The sequence below is a fragment of the Colletotrichum phormii genome (genome assembly GCF_030913505.1).
Source record: "Colletotrichum phormii strain CBS 102054 chromosome Unknown BDP81scaffold_3, whole genome shotgun sequence".
Lineage (NCBI taxonomy): Eukaryota > Fungi > Ascomycota > Sordariomycetes > Glomerellales > Glomerellaceae > Colletotrichum > Colletotrichum phormii.
The window spans coordinates 518,368-531,500 of NW_026851445.1; the positions used below are offsets into that span (position 1 = coordinate 518,368).

The 13,133-nt window shown below is 54.5% G+C and overlaps 3 protein-coding genes across 3 annotated transcripts; 1 reads left to right on the forward strand and 2 right to left on the reverse strand.

Annotated features, from left to right (window-relative positions):
• Window positions 1–2,465: 2,465 nt before the first annotated feature.
• On the reverse strand, window positions 2,466–4,804 carry BDP81DRAFT_390270 (endomembrane protein 70; the record flags this gene model as incomplete). The annotated part of the gene is made up of 3 exons (XM_060587377.1): window positions 2,466–2,484; window positions 2,547–4,623; window positions 4,723–4,804. 3 exons carry the CDS (start codon window positions 4,802–4,804, stop codon window positions 2,466–2,468), a joined length of 2,178 nt encoding a protein of 725 aa, XP_060449545.1.
• Window positions 4,805–7,589: 2,785 nt separating this feature from the next.
• On the reverse strand, window positions 7,590–9,628 carry BDP81DRAFT_417719 (arrestin). The gene has a single exon (XM_060589650.1). The coding sequence runs from the start codon at window positions 9,385–9,387 to the stop codon at window positions 7,900–7,902; it is 1,488 nt and encodes a 495-aa protein (XP_060449546.1). The 5' UTR covers window positions 9,388–9,628; the 3' UTR covers window positions 7,590–7,899.
• Window positions 9,629–11,730: 2,102 nt separating this feature from the next.
• Window positions 11,731–12,768, forward strand: BDP81DRAFT_124921 (uncharacterized protein). The gene has a single exon (XM_060581652.1). The coding sequence runs from the start codon at window positions 12,103–12,105 to the stop codon at window positions 12,661–12,663; it is 561 nt and encodes a 186-aa protein (XP_060449547.1). The 5' UTR covers window positions 11,731–12,102; the 3' UTR covers window positions 12,664–12,768.
• The last annotated feature ends 365 nt before the right edge of the window (window positions 12,769–13,133 follow it).

Here is a 13,133-nt window from a genome sequence, read left to right on the forward strand (position 1 = left end):
CGTTGGAGGGCGCGCAGCGAAGGGGGCGCCGTTGTCAACCCCGTAGCCTCGTCTCTGTTGTGGCTCCTCGTGGTGTAGGATTCTTGAAGACTGCTGCGAGCACCGCGTGTCATGAGTGAGTTTGACGAAATGTCGTGGAAACGAAGGAGTGCGATTCACTAGGGATCTCGTCCAGTCGAGTTCCCGTTCAAACGCAGATAGGCAGCCAAGTCAGAAGCAAAGTCTACGCAAAAGAGCGAAAGTGCTACAATATATCAAAACATGTCAAGAAGGCATTCATAGTAGAAGGATAAAAGAGAATCCCGAGACGTTGTATTCGTAAGAAAGGTCGATTAGATACGGCGAGACAGGGGATCCCTAGCTTCCTAGGCTGTGCACCCGCTCTAGAGCAAATGGGAAACGGTCAATTGAGGCCTTCTACTGGGGTCCCCCCAGCTGTGGAGCCAGGCCTATTTGGATGCGTTCATCCTCATTGCTCAAATGTTCGTTCGTCCATCCTTCTGGGGGTGTGGTTTGTGACGGGAAGGGGGGCCGATTGCTGAGAATGCGGGAGTGATGACTGGTAAGAATGCTAGTAGCTAATGAGATGGGGTATCCGCGCCGTATTTGGGAGGGTCACCGGTTGCGAAAGCGGCATCCAGAGTGTTGCAATTCAACACCGACATGGATATTCCTCCCGCCCTTGGATTTGCATACATAGTACGGAGTAGGTATTAGATCCAAAGCCTGGCCCCAACTGATCGACAACGTCAGATCGAACCCCCCCAAAGCTTCTCCTGTGCACTGGCTTTCACAAGGACGCCCTTTGCGAGTTGCACTGGAAGAATCAAGTTCCAGCAATACAGCTCTCGGGCAACTTTGCCGGTCTCGGGACCGGAAAGTGGGGCATCCATATCATCATCCAAACGTCGGGGAGCGGATGCGGAATGGGGTTGCCGGCCGAAGCAGCAAGCAGCCCAGCGAATCACTGAACGCCACTCCCGTCAGTACCTACCAGGGAACCTTTGATAGTTGGTGACGGTCGAACTTGACCAAAGTCCCCAAGATACAAAGACCTAATTACCTTTTAATGTACTTTTGGTTAGCCTGCTGATAAGAAATCTCGACTGCACTGTCCCAAAGAGACTTACTTCGCTTTAAACGTATTCCTAGTTTCATGTCCATGCGGTCCAGAAGGGTAATACGGCGGGCGCCCCATCGCATCCCGTCCATCTAGTTCCCGTCCCTTGTAAAAGCTTGACATTTACAAGGAACCAAACTTCTCACTCCCCGGGAGGGCCATGTCCAGTCTGTCTCCCCTTGCTTGAAATAGACAAGCAAGTGGGAACAGAAATTCGTCCCAGGAGCATTACCGTCTCTCCAAGAGCGATATGAACGGTCTCTGACTGCCACGTAAGTACCTAACCTCATGTAACCCTCGTCTTACCTCTACTTCCCAGAGCCCTGTATTGGACTCGTACCCCGTACGTAGCCGAGTACAAAATCCTGCAATGTGCTGTCGTTGAGAAGTCCTCCCGAGAAGTATCAAAAGTGCAATTTCCTACATCAAACATGGCAACGCAGCGGCCGCCGCACCAAGTAACCCCTACCTACCTACCTACCTACACCACATTTCATTCCAAACCCCGCCTGTGAGCCTAGTTAGCTGACACCATCGGCATCAAGGGTTCTCTCGTCGCTCAAAACGGCAGGTCCAGCTCCCTTACCACCTACATCTCATTGGATCATGGCCGTCACCTCGAGAGCTCATCGGTCTTTGGGAAATCTAGACATGGCAATCATGCCATAGCATCTTTTTGGGTTGCCACCATATTCTCGCCGTTTTAGCCGTGATTTGAATCACCATCGCAGGCAAGCGATTACCATCCTTATTTCAACAATTATCAGCTAACGATAAAAGGCGAAAGAAAGAGCCCCGGTAAGATGGCAACAAAACAAGGCAAGGCCACGAGACAAGATAGGCACAAATCACATTCAAACGTTGAGACAGAATCTAATTATACGTTTGATAATCTTTGCCCCCCCCCCCCCCCCCCCCCCCCGCCGAACCTATACAAATTCTCTGAAACACAATACACACTTTGGCCTTCTGGCCGTAAGGAATCTGTTTTCGTCATATGTACTTTGTGTGCGATGATCCATCTTCCAATGGCTTCTCGCGCCTCATGGCTTTCCACGTTACGGTAGACAAAGAGACGAACAGAGAGAGACCGATAGATAGACGAGCACATACTCAACCACCAGTATAAAACGCCAAAGCCTCAACGCACCTGGTTGGACTTTTGTTTCGCCCCAGAAACTTGTTTTGACGCCGCCAGGCAATGCAATTAATGAGCGCCTCCTCCCCCGCCGTTCTTTCCTTTCCTTTCCTTTCCATTGTTTCCTCTCGTCGTGTGTCGAGAATCAACATTAGGGAACACCCGCTGTCCAAACTAAAACATTAAACGACGAAACCCCCGCGGGTTTTAGTCTGCCTTGATGGCTCTGTCACAAACGTCAGCTTCACTTCAAGGTAAATATAAAGGGGAGTAGAGGGAGGTGCTTACCCGTAAATCCTCCGAACAAACGCGTACGCGCTCAGGAACCCGACCGTCCCCGTCAAGAGACCGTACACGCAGCACGCCATGAAGCTGTAGCTGAAGAACAGCATACTGCTCACGAAGCCGGTAATGTGCAGCTTGAAAAAGTAGTACCACACGCAGTACAAGAACACCCACACGGCACTACCACCGCCGACGGCAAACGACTGCCACCACCAGCTGTAGTTCTCGGCGCACAGCCGGACGTAAATCGTCACGACCGTCACCTCGGCAATCGTCACAATCAGGATCACCGACACTACGGCCAGAAATCCAAACACGTAGTAGTAGCCGCTCTTATCCTGCCAGACGGACTGGAACACGAAGAGCAGCTCGATGAAGATGACCGCAAAGGGAATCAGCCCCGCGAGCAGGACAGACTGCCACGACTTGATGTACCACGCCTGCCTGGGCACCTGGCGGGGGGCGACGCTCGTCTTGGTCGGGTGCTCCCAGTTGCCGCTGCGGACGAAACCGAACCAGGAGCCGGCGTAGACGAGGGGCACCTGGATGCAGAGCCAGAGGAAGATGATGGCGACGAGGGTGCCGAACGGGATCGCGGTACTCGAGGCCTGCGCCCAGACGAATAGGTTGAGAATGAAGACGACGCCAAAGAGGAGACCCGGGAAGAGGACGGCGGTGACGAGCGCGTTCTTGCGGAAGTCCTGGCCGTCAAAGGTCTTGTAGACGCGCGCGGAGAAGTAGCCCGAGAAGAGGCCGGCAAAAACGAACAGGCCGACGCCGACGCTGATGAAGCCGCCGCGGAAGCTGGGGTTGAGGACGCCGAGGGCGCTCAGGAAGACGAGGCCCACGGCCATGAAGAGCAGCTGCATGCCGGACCCGACGAGCGGGGCCAGGAGGTAGCCATGATGGGGTGTCCGGAAGACGTCGGCGTGGAGCAGCTTCCAACCCGTGACGTCCTCGAGGGCCTCTTCGTCGGATGACACATCGGCGTCATTTTCGGCGTCGATGGCTCCCCCCTGGTCGAGCAGTCCGCCGGTCTTCTCCGAGAGTCTGGGGGACTTGCTTCCGGTCGTTTTCTTGCGCTTCAGCTTCGGCTTGCCGTCCTCGAGAGGCACCTCCTTGTATCCCTTGATATCGGAGCGGATCGTCCTCGCGAGGATCATCAGGACGATGCCCGTAAGCAGACCGCAGATGATGAGGGAATTGACAATAGCCAGCCAGTGGATCTTTTGGCCCTCCTCCTGGTTGACAAAGTACAGATCCCATCGGCGCGACCACTCGACGTTGTTGTCCTCTCGGAAGTAGACGGAGTAGGTGTAGGGCACGGTCAGCTTGGCGCCGTCGTCAGTGAGGTCCTCGTCGTCGTCGGCGGGGTGGTACGAGGAGTCGAGGTTCTGCTGCTGCTTCGGCGTCTCGGAAGACTTGTTCGGGGCGAGGTAGAGCTCAAAGTTCTGGTCAATGTTCTGCAAATCCGCGGGGCACCCGTCGTCGTCGCGCTTGTTGTTTGGGCCGATGCTCTTGGGGTACACCTCGAAGCCGACGACGACTTTACCGCCGCGCTCGCCGGCCTTCCCCGGGGCCTTGCGCCAGCGAACGACAATGGTGTGGTGGTTGTTGAGGAAGTAGCGCGGCTTGCCGCTGCTGGCCGAGTAATCCGTGAAGCCGAGCTTGAAGCCGGCGGCGTAGTACTTGCGACTCTTGTCGACGGTGACGAAGCTCGTGGCGCCTGGGAGGTTATCGACGATCCACTCGGTTACGTAGCCGTCGTGCACCATGTCCTTTGCGCGGCGCATATCCTTGCGGCTCATCTCGCGGTTGCACAGCAAGTTGCACGGCTTGTCCTGTCCGACGACCAGGTCAATGTCGGACGTCTTGATCCTGTCGCCGCGGAGGACCTCGCCGAGGTTCAAGGGGATGCTCTGTCCGCTGAGGAGTCCCGTGCCGGGCTTGCGCTGGCCCGTCGGCGGGCACACGAAGGGGAGGTCGTAGTAGGCATACTGCAGCTGGGTGTTGTCGGAGTAGACCTTGTTCACGAGCAGGGGTACCTGCTCGCCGTCCTTGTAGCTCTTAACCGACCAGCCTATAGTTTTATTCCGAGGTACTGTCAGCGGGCAATTGCTCGAGCGAGAGGTAGAGGTTGGAGGTCATGAGCTGGGACTTCTTTCTGAGGGCGCCGAACCTGGAATGTAGAATGCGTCGGCTGGTGCGGCGAGCAGCAGGGAGACGAGGCACCCCAAGCCGGCCTTGAGCACCTGTCGCATCGTGATATGGTAAGGTGTTTGCGAATTTGTCGCCGTCGGATTATATCCGCGTAGACCGTCTCGGCGAAGCTTGTGTAAGTGGTGAAGAGGTGTCCAGATAAGATGGGCGACCTGTCTTCTGTGGTGTTGGTGGTTGTGGTATATTCGGGGTACCTTTTCGGATTCGAGGGAATTGAAAGACGATTGAGGATAAAATTAGCCAAGTCAGGAACGCAATCAAGGTAAGACGGGTCCGGTCGCGTTCAGGTTCAGTCGAGGGTCCGTGGCTGCACGGTGTCTCTCTCCGCGCCACGCCGCCGCAAATGGGTGAGAGGGCGGAATTCAAAAATTGGATCGAACTGCGCTGCGCAGATGTCCCGAATCGAAGGATCGAAAGAGGAGGGTCTCGGGAGGTAAAAAGGTAAAAAAGGTGAGGTAAGCTGCGGTGGAAACGAGTGGAATTGGTACCAAGTACCCAAGAAGAAGTCTAAAGGTAAATAGCTAGTATCAAGCTTCAAAATCTAGAACTTCCGTCTTGTTGGGGATGACGCAAGTGAGCCCGCCGTCGGCCGTTATCGTTTTTGTTTCGAAACGGGGCGAGTTGGGATGTTGTTGGAAGTAGGTAGGTTGAGTGGCGGGAGATAATGCGCGCGGAACGGAGGGAAGAGGGACAAGAGGAATACAAGCACAAGCACACAGTCCAGATGGAAGGGGAGGGGAGGGGATGAAGAGGCAATTGGAAGAAACCGAGGACGTTGACGGGACGCAGCTGGCAGATGGAGGAGGACGGGACGGAATCGGCGGGCAATAAGACCAGTTCACAAGGGGGAGGAGATGGAAGAGCATGGGAATGAGAATGGAAATGGGAGATTCACTGGGGATTGCATTGCATGGCATGGGCACATGGGCTGCAAGCATGGGGATGGATGGTCTGGTCAGGATGGATGGGGGGGGGGGGGGGGTTCGATGATGGGCGCACGCTTCAATACCACTTTACGACCACTGAGAGGTGAAGCATCGATCAGAGAGAGGCCCGGAATAATTCATAAATTGTTTTTAATCACTCTCCTCAATGTGAGATGCCGTCTTCCAGCGTTGCATCGCGGCCATCGAGTGCCATCGCCTCGATGCAGTCCCCATCCAGCATCTGGGGGGTTCCATCTTCCCCTCTCTTCTCTTCCGTAGACACTTACGGATACCTCACCTCACCGTAGCTAACACCCATACCCCTATCCTAGTCTCTGACGGATAGGCACGCTTCCCTACGCGCTTTAGTTCCTATCTCGCGCCTGCCAAGACCACATGTCTCCCAAGCAGCACTTAAGACATCGGCGGGAAGGCTTATCGCAATTCACCAATACAATCCGTACCTTGAAATTCTTCCAACACCCCGTCACCCAATCCCACAAACGCAAGCGGTAGCACAGGCATTTCTACAGGTTAAGACCCCCTAAGAGGAGACGGGAGTGCGCCCCCAACCCCTATATCTGCCGCCGCCCGCTGTCCCGCCGCACCAATCAAGGGCTGCTGTTGGGGAAGCTAAATCCAACCGACACGAGGGGTTCACTCTTTGGGCAGGTCGCAGCCAAGATGAAAGGGGTGTCGGCGTCGTCGTCGTCACGTGTATTGTTATCCGATGTGCAATTGCGAACATTTTAATTGAATTGGATGTGCAATCGGGATTGTGGAAAAAATTCAACACCTAGTAAAACGACGAATGGCTGATTATTTGTGCACAGCTTACCTCACCTCAGAACTTGCGCATCAGCCTCATCCTCGGCTTACAAGCCTTCGACTCACGAGTCGCCGCACTAGAAACGGTGCCATGTGGAACAGACGATCGATCCTCTTAGTGTGGGCAGTTTACGGGGCTCCCCTTCCCTTAGTCAAGGTGCTATCAATAGAAACACAGGACAAACCGCTTCTGTTTGTACAAACCCTCGATGGCGATCGCTCCCTCCCTTGAATAAACAGCACCGGGAGAGTGGGCTGTTTAGACAGTGACAGGCCGGTGTTAAGACCAACAAGATATCGTCATCTTCCCCATTCCCAATGTCACGGAGGAATCGCATGCACTGATGCAGCTTGTCAGGTCATGCGCAGTGCCAGCTTGTGCCGGATAATCACCCCCACCTTTCCTCCTCCTCCTCCTCCTCCTCCCCCCAAATCCCCTCATTTGCCCAGTGAGTGCCCAGCCACTGGCAGTGACCTTCCAGTCCGAGCTTCTTGGGAAAAAAAAAAGTTGATCATCATGCTGGGCGTCCGGGGACAAGAAGCAGGAAAAAAGCGGGATACCAGCAAAACTCCACCGCAATCTTAAGTCTAGAAGCAAGAGGGGGGAAGTGGAAAAACAAAATCAACGGGCCTAGAACTTTCTGGGTTTTCCGGCACCTTTCTCCCGTCTTTCGTCTCCACCTTTCCTCCGGCCCCGGCTCCTTTGGGTGCCGGCCCCTTCAACTCCCGTCCCATCATCCCGTCTCCGGAGTGCCAGACACTGCCCCGGGCCGCCTTCTCTTGGCAATTCCAGTTCAGAGACGGATCCGGCCACTGATTACGGATTGTACGGCCCATGTCCAACATGCCGTGTGGGGTCAAGCATCATTCGAATCCGACTTAAACTAGGCTCTAGACGCTTGGGTCGGTGCCTCACTTCCATCAAATTTCTTGTACTAGGTGGTTCATCTTTTGTACGCGGGAGAACACAAGCTTCTTCCTGTGTAAGATTCAGTGCCAAGGTAAGTAGGCAGGCTTCATCAGGTTGTATAACGGAACAGTCGACTCGGCAAGATCACACACGAGCCCGCGGTTGAGTGATTTTGTCATATTATTACTAAGTATTGATGTGCTTATCCAATTTGCCTCTTGCTCTTTGGGTATCTTCAATTCCAACAGACAAAAATTCCAAATGAGTAGCAGAAATACACCAAGTCCAAGTATCCCAAATTTTTAATATCCAAAACTCCAATAACCAACCAGCTTGATCCTCTACTGGTATCATCGTCTTCAAAACATTGAAACAAAGGAAATTGCTGAAAAGTGGCATCGTCCGTGAAAGAATACCCCCATAAGTCGTAATTCGTCAATGCAAGGAAACAAGAGCTCAGACTGCAAAATCTTCAAGCAGCAGAGACCTCGCCTCGCCTTGCAGACAGATCGCCGTAGCTGGGCAACACAGCAGTGCCCTGAAATTCGGGCGCAGGTTGCTGCATCAATCTCGGCTGAAGGAACGCATCGGCGTCCGCCTCCTCTTGCTGCGCCATCACGGCCTCGAAGCTGGGAAGACCCATGTCGAGCGAATCGAGCTGCACGGGCGGCTCGAGGGCGATTTGCAGAGGGATGTTCAAGTTGATCTTGGAATCGCCAACGACCAGTGTCAACTGCAGCGAGTACGTGCGAGAAACGAGGCAGGCGTGGAAGGTCGGGATAAAGGTCTTTCGGGCCGTGGGTAGCGTGAAAGGGATCTGGAGAGCGGCCTTGTGGAAGATGGGAGACGAGCGGTCCTTGCTCGAGCGGCGGCTGTTGCTCTGGCGCTGGCTGTCCGAGTCGGAGGGACTGCCTTCACGCATGCCATCGCTAGAGTATCCGGAGTCACGGCGAGCGGTGGAAGCCAACTGTTGGCGCCAAGCAACCTTGTCGACTGATGTCGAGAAGAGGGAAACCGAGGTCTGGTATGCGAGCTGCTGGATCATGGCATATGCCTCTTGACTGTTTCCCATGTTGGGGAGCGACGACATGGGTGCTGCGCCATACCAGGTCTGGGCTTGGACCTTGGCCGAGACGGTGCTGACCTTGGGAGGCAGGATATCGGCAGACGCAGGCTCGAAGTTGAGGTTGACCAGGACTGAGCCCTCGGAGGCTCCGCGGCCGTCGGCAGTGAGGTAGACAGCACCGGGCTGGGCGGTTGCAGCTGTAACAGTGCCCTGCTTGGAGGAAAAGATGTTCTTGCGAATGGTCTTGGTCTTGCTGAGGGCGTAGTTCCTGTCCTGCTTGGTGATGTTCAGGGGCGGGTCCTCGGGGGATCGAGGGAGAACTTTGATGTGGTGGGTGTCCTCCATGACCTTAGTCGGCTTTCCACCGAGCTCGTCCTGTCGCACAACGCGGGCCTTGATGACATACTGAATTTGGGCCATGTCAGGAGCCATATCGTCCCTCTCCCAGCCGCCCATGGTCGGGGGCAGGCGCATGTGGTAGTCTTGGATGTAATCGGACTGGGCCTTGTGGGTGCAGGCGCTCAGTGTCAGCTGGTGGGGGATGACAAAGTTGAAGGGAATGGTGTAAGCCCTGCCGGCCTCGAAGATCCGGGGTACGGGGTAGGCGGATGCGGGAATGGGCATCTCGAGCTTGAGAAAGGTGTGAGAAGAGAGCTGGGGAATCTGAACGGCATCGAGGCGAGTCCTTGAGATGCCAATGAGGATAATCTGGACAAAGTCGAACCGGCTGTCATGGCTGGGCGTGATTGTGACCTCTCCGAAAATGGGGTTGCCCGATGTGTAGACCTTGGAGCTGTAGTGGTCGTTGATCTTGACCTCGATGCTCTGCTTCCTGGTGGAAGCAGGCTGTCGGGCAAAAGAGATGACCGAGCTCATGTCACTGTGGCTCGACATTTTGGGCGATTGTTGATAGATGGAGCCTGCTAAGCGTGACGATGACGATGGTGGGAATGTCCCCGAGGTGGGAGTGTAGCTTATATGTATGTAGACGACGGCTTAAATGAAGATCCCCCGGGTATTGGATGGGAACCAGATGGAGTCTTGTGAGTGACGATATGGTAATGAAACCAAGTTGAAAGCCTGTGAGTGGTACGGAGAAATATAGACATTTCCATGGCAAGAGGGTGGGCGAGGCGTGTCTCTTTAAGGTCGGGTCAAAGTCAAGGATGGGAAGGGAGAAGATGGATGGGCAGGAGTGCAATGCAGCAGCATGTTTGTTTGACTCGACTCGACTTGAGCAGATCCATGGCAGCAAACGCCAGGGCCGGAAACAACCTGGAAACCCTCCACCGTCGACGTCTTTGCACTTGCAAAGGGCGGGCTCCTCATCCTCAGCCTGCGTGATGGAGGGAGGTGGGAAAACGTACCGGTACCTGGCCAAGGTACATGTGGTACTACGGGTGAGGTACCGAGAGTCGACCTGGGAACCTACCTAAGAGTGGTGGTGGGTGGCAGGCAGGTGCCGGGGCGGGAGACTCGCGCTTGCACAGGCAGTGGCCGACGGGAACTTGAACTGTTGACCGGCTGTTCAGTGTGTTCAGAGTGCAAGAGAAGGTGGAAAAAGTGGAGAAGAAGACAGCAGAAACAGAAAATCTAAAGGATGGGATCCACTAGAATGGTGGATGGCACGGCGGATGACTGGCGCTCCCAAAGACGAGCTTGGGTGCTTGGTCTCGACAAGTGACGCCCTTCCTGTCGAGCTTACCTTATACAACAATACGCTAGAGACCCCCGACTTCCATACGCTCTGTAACTCCCGTCTCTAGACTGTACGGAGGAGCCCAGCGGTTGTTGGCCGCAACTAGGTGGAGACTCCGAGACTCCGACCTCAAAAGGTCGCCAACAGCTGTGACAAAACGGCGTGAAAGGCGTGAATGGCAGCTATGACTCCGTCTCCTGCTCCGCAACTTCTCTGGGCCATCCAGGTTTCTCGTCCCCGGTTCTCTACATAGTAAGGTGAGGAGGTATTGAATACCTATTGAAGTTGCCTATGTTACCTAAGCTCCCGTAATCGAAGATGTATTGATATGAAAGTCCACTGTTGCACAGAGAAGTATTCAGCTGCAACAGACTCTGATTTCCAATGCTCCAAATGATGCCATGCAGACCATGCAAGACGCATCCAACCCCCAAGCTCATCTTTACCCAGTAATGCTTCTACTGTCTCTCCCTGCTGTTTCAAAATTAAAGGCTGCTTAGAATGCTTTCAGATTGGTAATCCAAGGTTGGGAATCTCAGACTCAACTTTGCTAGCGTGTCGCACTTGCTCGCCAAAAGAGTCATCATGTCAACTTGGACGTCGTGGAAAGGCGCGGGACCCGCTTTAACATGATGAGAACCGAGCAAGATCCTTTGACTGGACCTTCCTCCACCGCAACACACGGCGCCGATGATCGGCAGGTGCTCCTTGCAACGCACCTCACTTGCTTTGGGAAGAACGAGACAGCAATTCCCGCCGACTAACTTCAAAATGCTTGCTAAGGTGGTAAAGCACCTCAATAGTCTCTGAATCAAGGGAAACTTTCATCTTGCCGACCGATGCTTCTGACATGCATCTCCACCCACTCGGATTTCCAACCATCGCCAACGGAACCCGGCTCAAGCTTCTGGTACAGTCAGTCTGCTGACATGACGGATCAAATTCGACCCTGATGACTGTGACGCCAGCGCCAGTCAATTAGTGAAAGTCCAAAGCTCTCGCCGATCGCATCCTCGAATTGACAATGGCCAACAAGAACCAAAACAGTGTAAACAACACGCAGCCCGCCGAGGCACTTGGCTGCAACCTTGGTCGAGAACCTGTCGTACTCTATCCGTACAAACGCGTTATTCCATTGGATCGGCACCCAACTATTGTCTATCATGCATACTCAGGCCACTGATATGGCTCCATGCCCTGCTGCCGTCACGCTGTCGTCCGACCCCAAAGAGATAGTCAGCCGAATCTCCCAGCGCCCTACCGGATGACATTGACGCAAAAGACAAAGACTGCACTAGCACCTGTTCAAGAATCTTTACAGCCAATGTCGCGGACCACTGCTCTCGGAGCTCAATCGGAGCCGTGCCAGACTCCAGCCGTTGCCATCTCCAGACTGGGGAATGGGGAATCGGAATAGAGCTAAGAGAGCCGCCCCCGCGACACCACGCAAGAAACAACTCAAACCGAGGGCAATGCGGGCACGCGGGGAGCAATCATGGGACTCAAGATCCGCGACCCCAGCAATCTGTCAACGGCTGCAGCAGACCAGCATCCAGACAGTCACACTGTTATCTGCCTCTCGCATCAACAACTCACCGTCGCCCCCTGCGGCCTGCCGCTTCTTTCAACACCAAGCTGTGATGAGACGCACGAGGCAGCAGGAGAACCACAGCTGGGTAGCCAGTGGCACACTTCTCAGCCTACTACCGAGGAGAAGTCTTGTTCGCTGTCCTTCAATGATCGACCCCAATCGCGTTGCCAGTCCGACACCGCTGTCCCAATCAGCAGCTTAAACTCGTTCTACCACCCTCCACGACGACTGCAGGCAAGGGTGGGAAATTTCCTCCCCTAGCACTTCACTTCGTCATGGCTGCAATACTCAGTCACACGCACCAGGCGTATTTTCAAGCATGGGAGTAGGTGTGTCGTTGGTCGAAAAATCCCAAGCCCGTCGAACAAACAAGGGCGGCCTGGGTAGACTGACGAAAGGTACAAGCACACGACAAGTACAACAAGTATCGCAAGTACCTCTACCTCGAATCAATCATCTTCACCCTCAAACACACGCGAGGTGGATATCGCAATCCAGTGGACAAACGACGTGGATGAGAAAGAAAGAAAAAAAACCTAATTCAGTTGCAAAGTTCGCAAAAACACACGACAACCGGCTGGGCTTTACGTACACGGAATCGATGTCTAATGAGATCCATCCAGGGGCGCGGCGCTTTGCCTTTAGGTGCCTGGCGGCTGGTGCTGGCATTACACGAGATCCATGCCATCGGGTCCCCTTGACGTACACGGTCGAAAGTGGACTCCCGCGGCGGAGGCACATCGGCCACCCGCTTCGGCCTCCCGTTAGCGGTCGATGCGCTCTGTCAAGCCGGTGGATCCCCCGGTTGTCTGGGGCCCTGGAGATTGCCCTGATCCATCTCAAGGGTGCGCTTATGGGGGCGTGCCTCGCGAGTTCTTAACGTTAGGGGACGCCGAAAGTAATGAGATCCATCAGAGCTACGACCATGACCATCGTGAAGTGAAAATTTTACATTCGATCCCACGCTTTCGAAGTTTCGAAGGTCTCGAATGGCCACTTGCCAAGGTAGTGGCCGCATGGACCATTGGATGGCACACACACACACACACACACACACATGGAACATGCAAAAGAACAAACAGAGAGAAGCCATTACTGTCACATCACGACTCGTCAACCAATTTAGGGAACGGCAGGAGAAACCCCCGGGCGTACAGCTGACCACGTTGCCGCCTACCAGGAGCGCAATTGGATGTCAAGCAACACCAGCCGCACGACGATGGTGAGCTTATGACTGATGAGATCCATCGGGACGATGACGCTAGAATGCATGGAACGCCTGGATGGAAGGCTAGAACGAGCCAAGTACGTCAGGCCAAGGCACGGCAGCAAGCGGATCTTGAAAGTTAA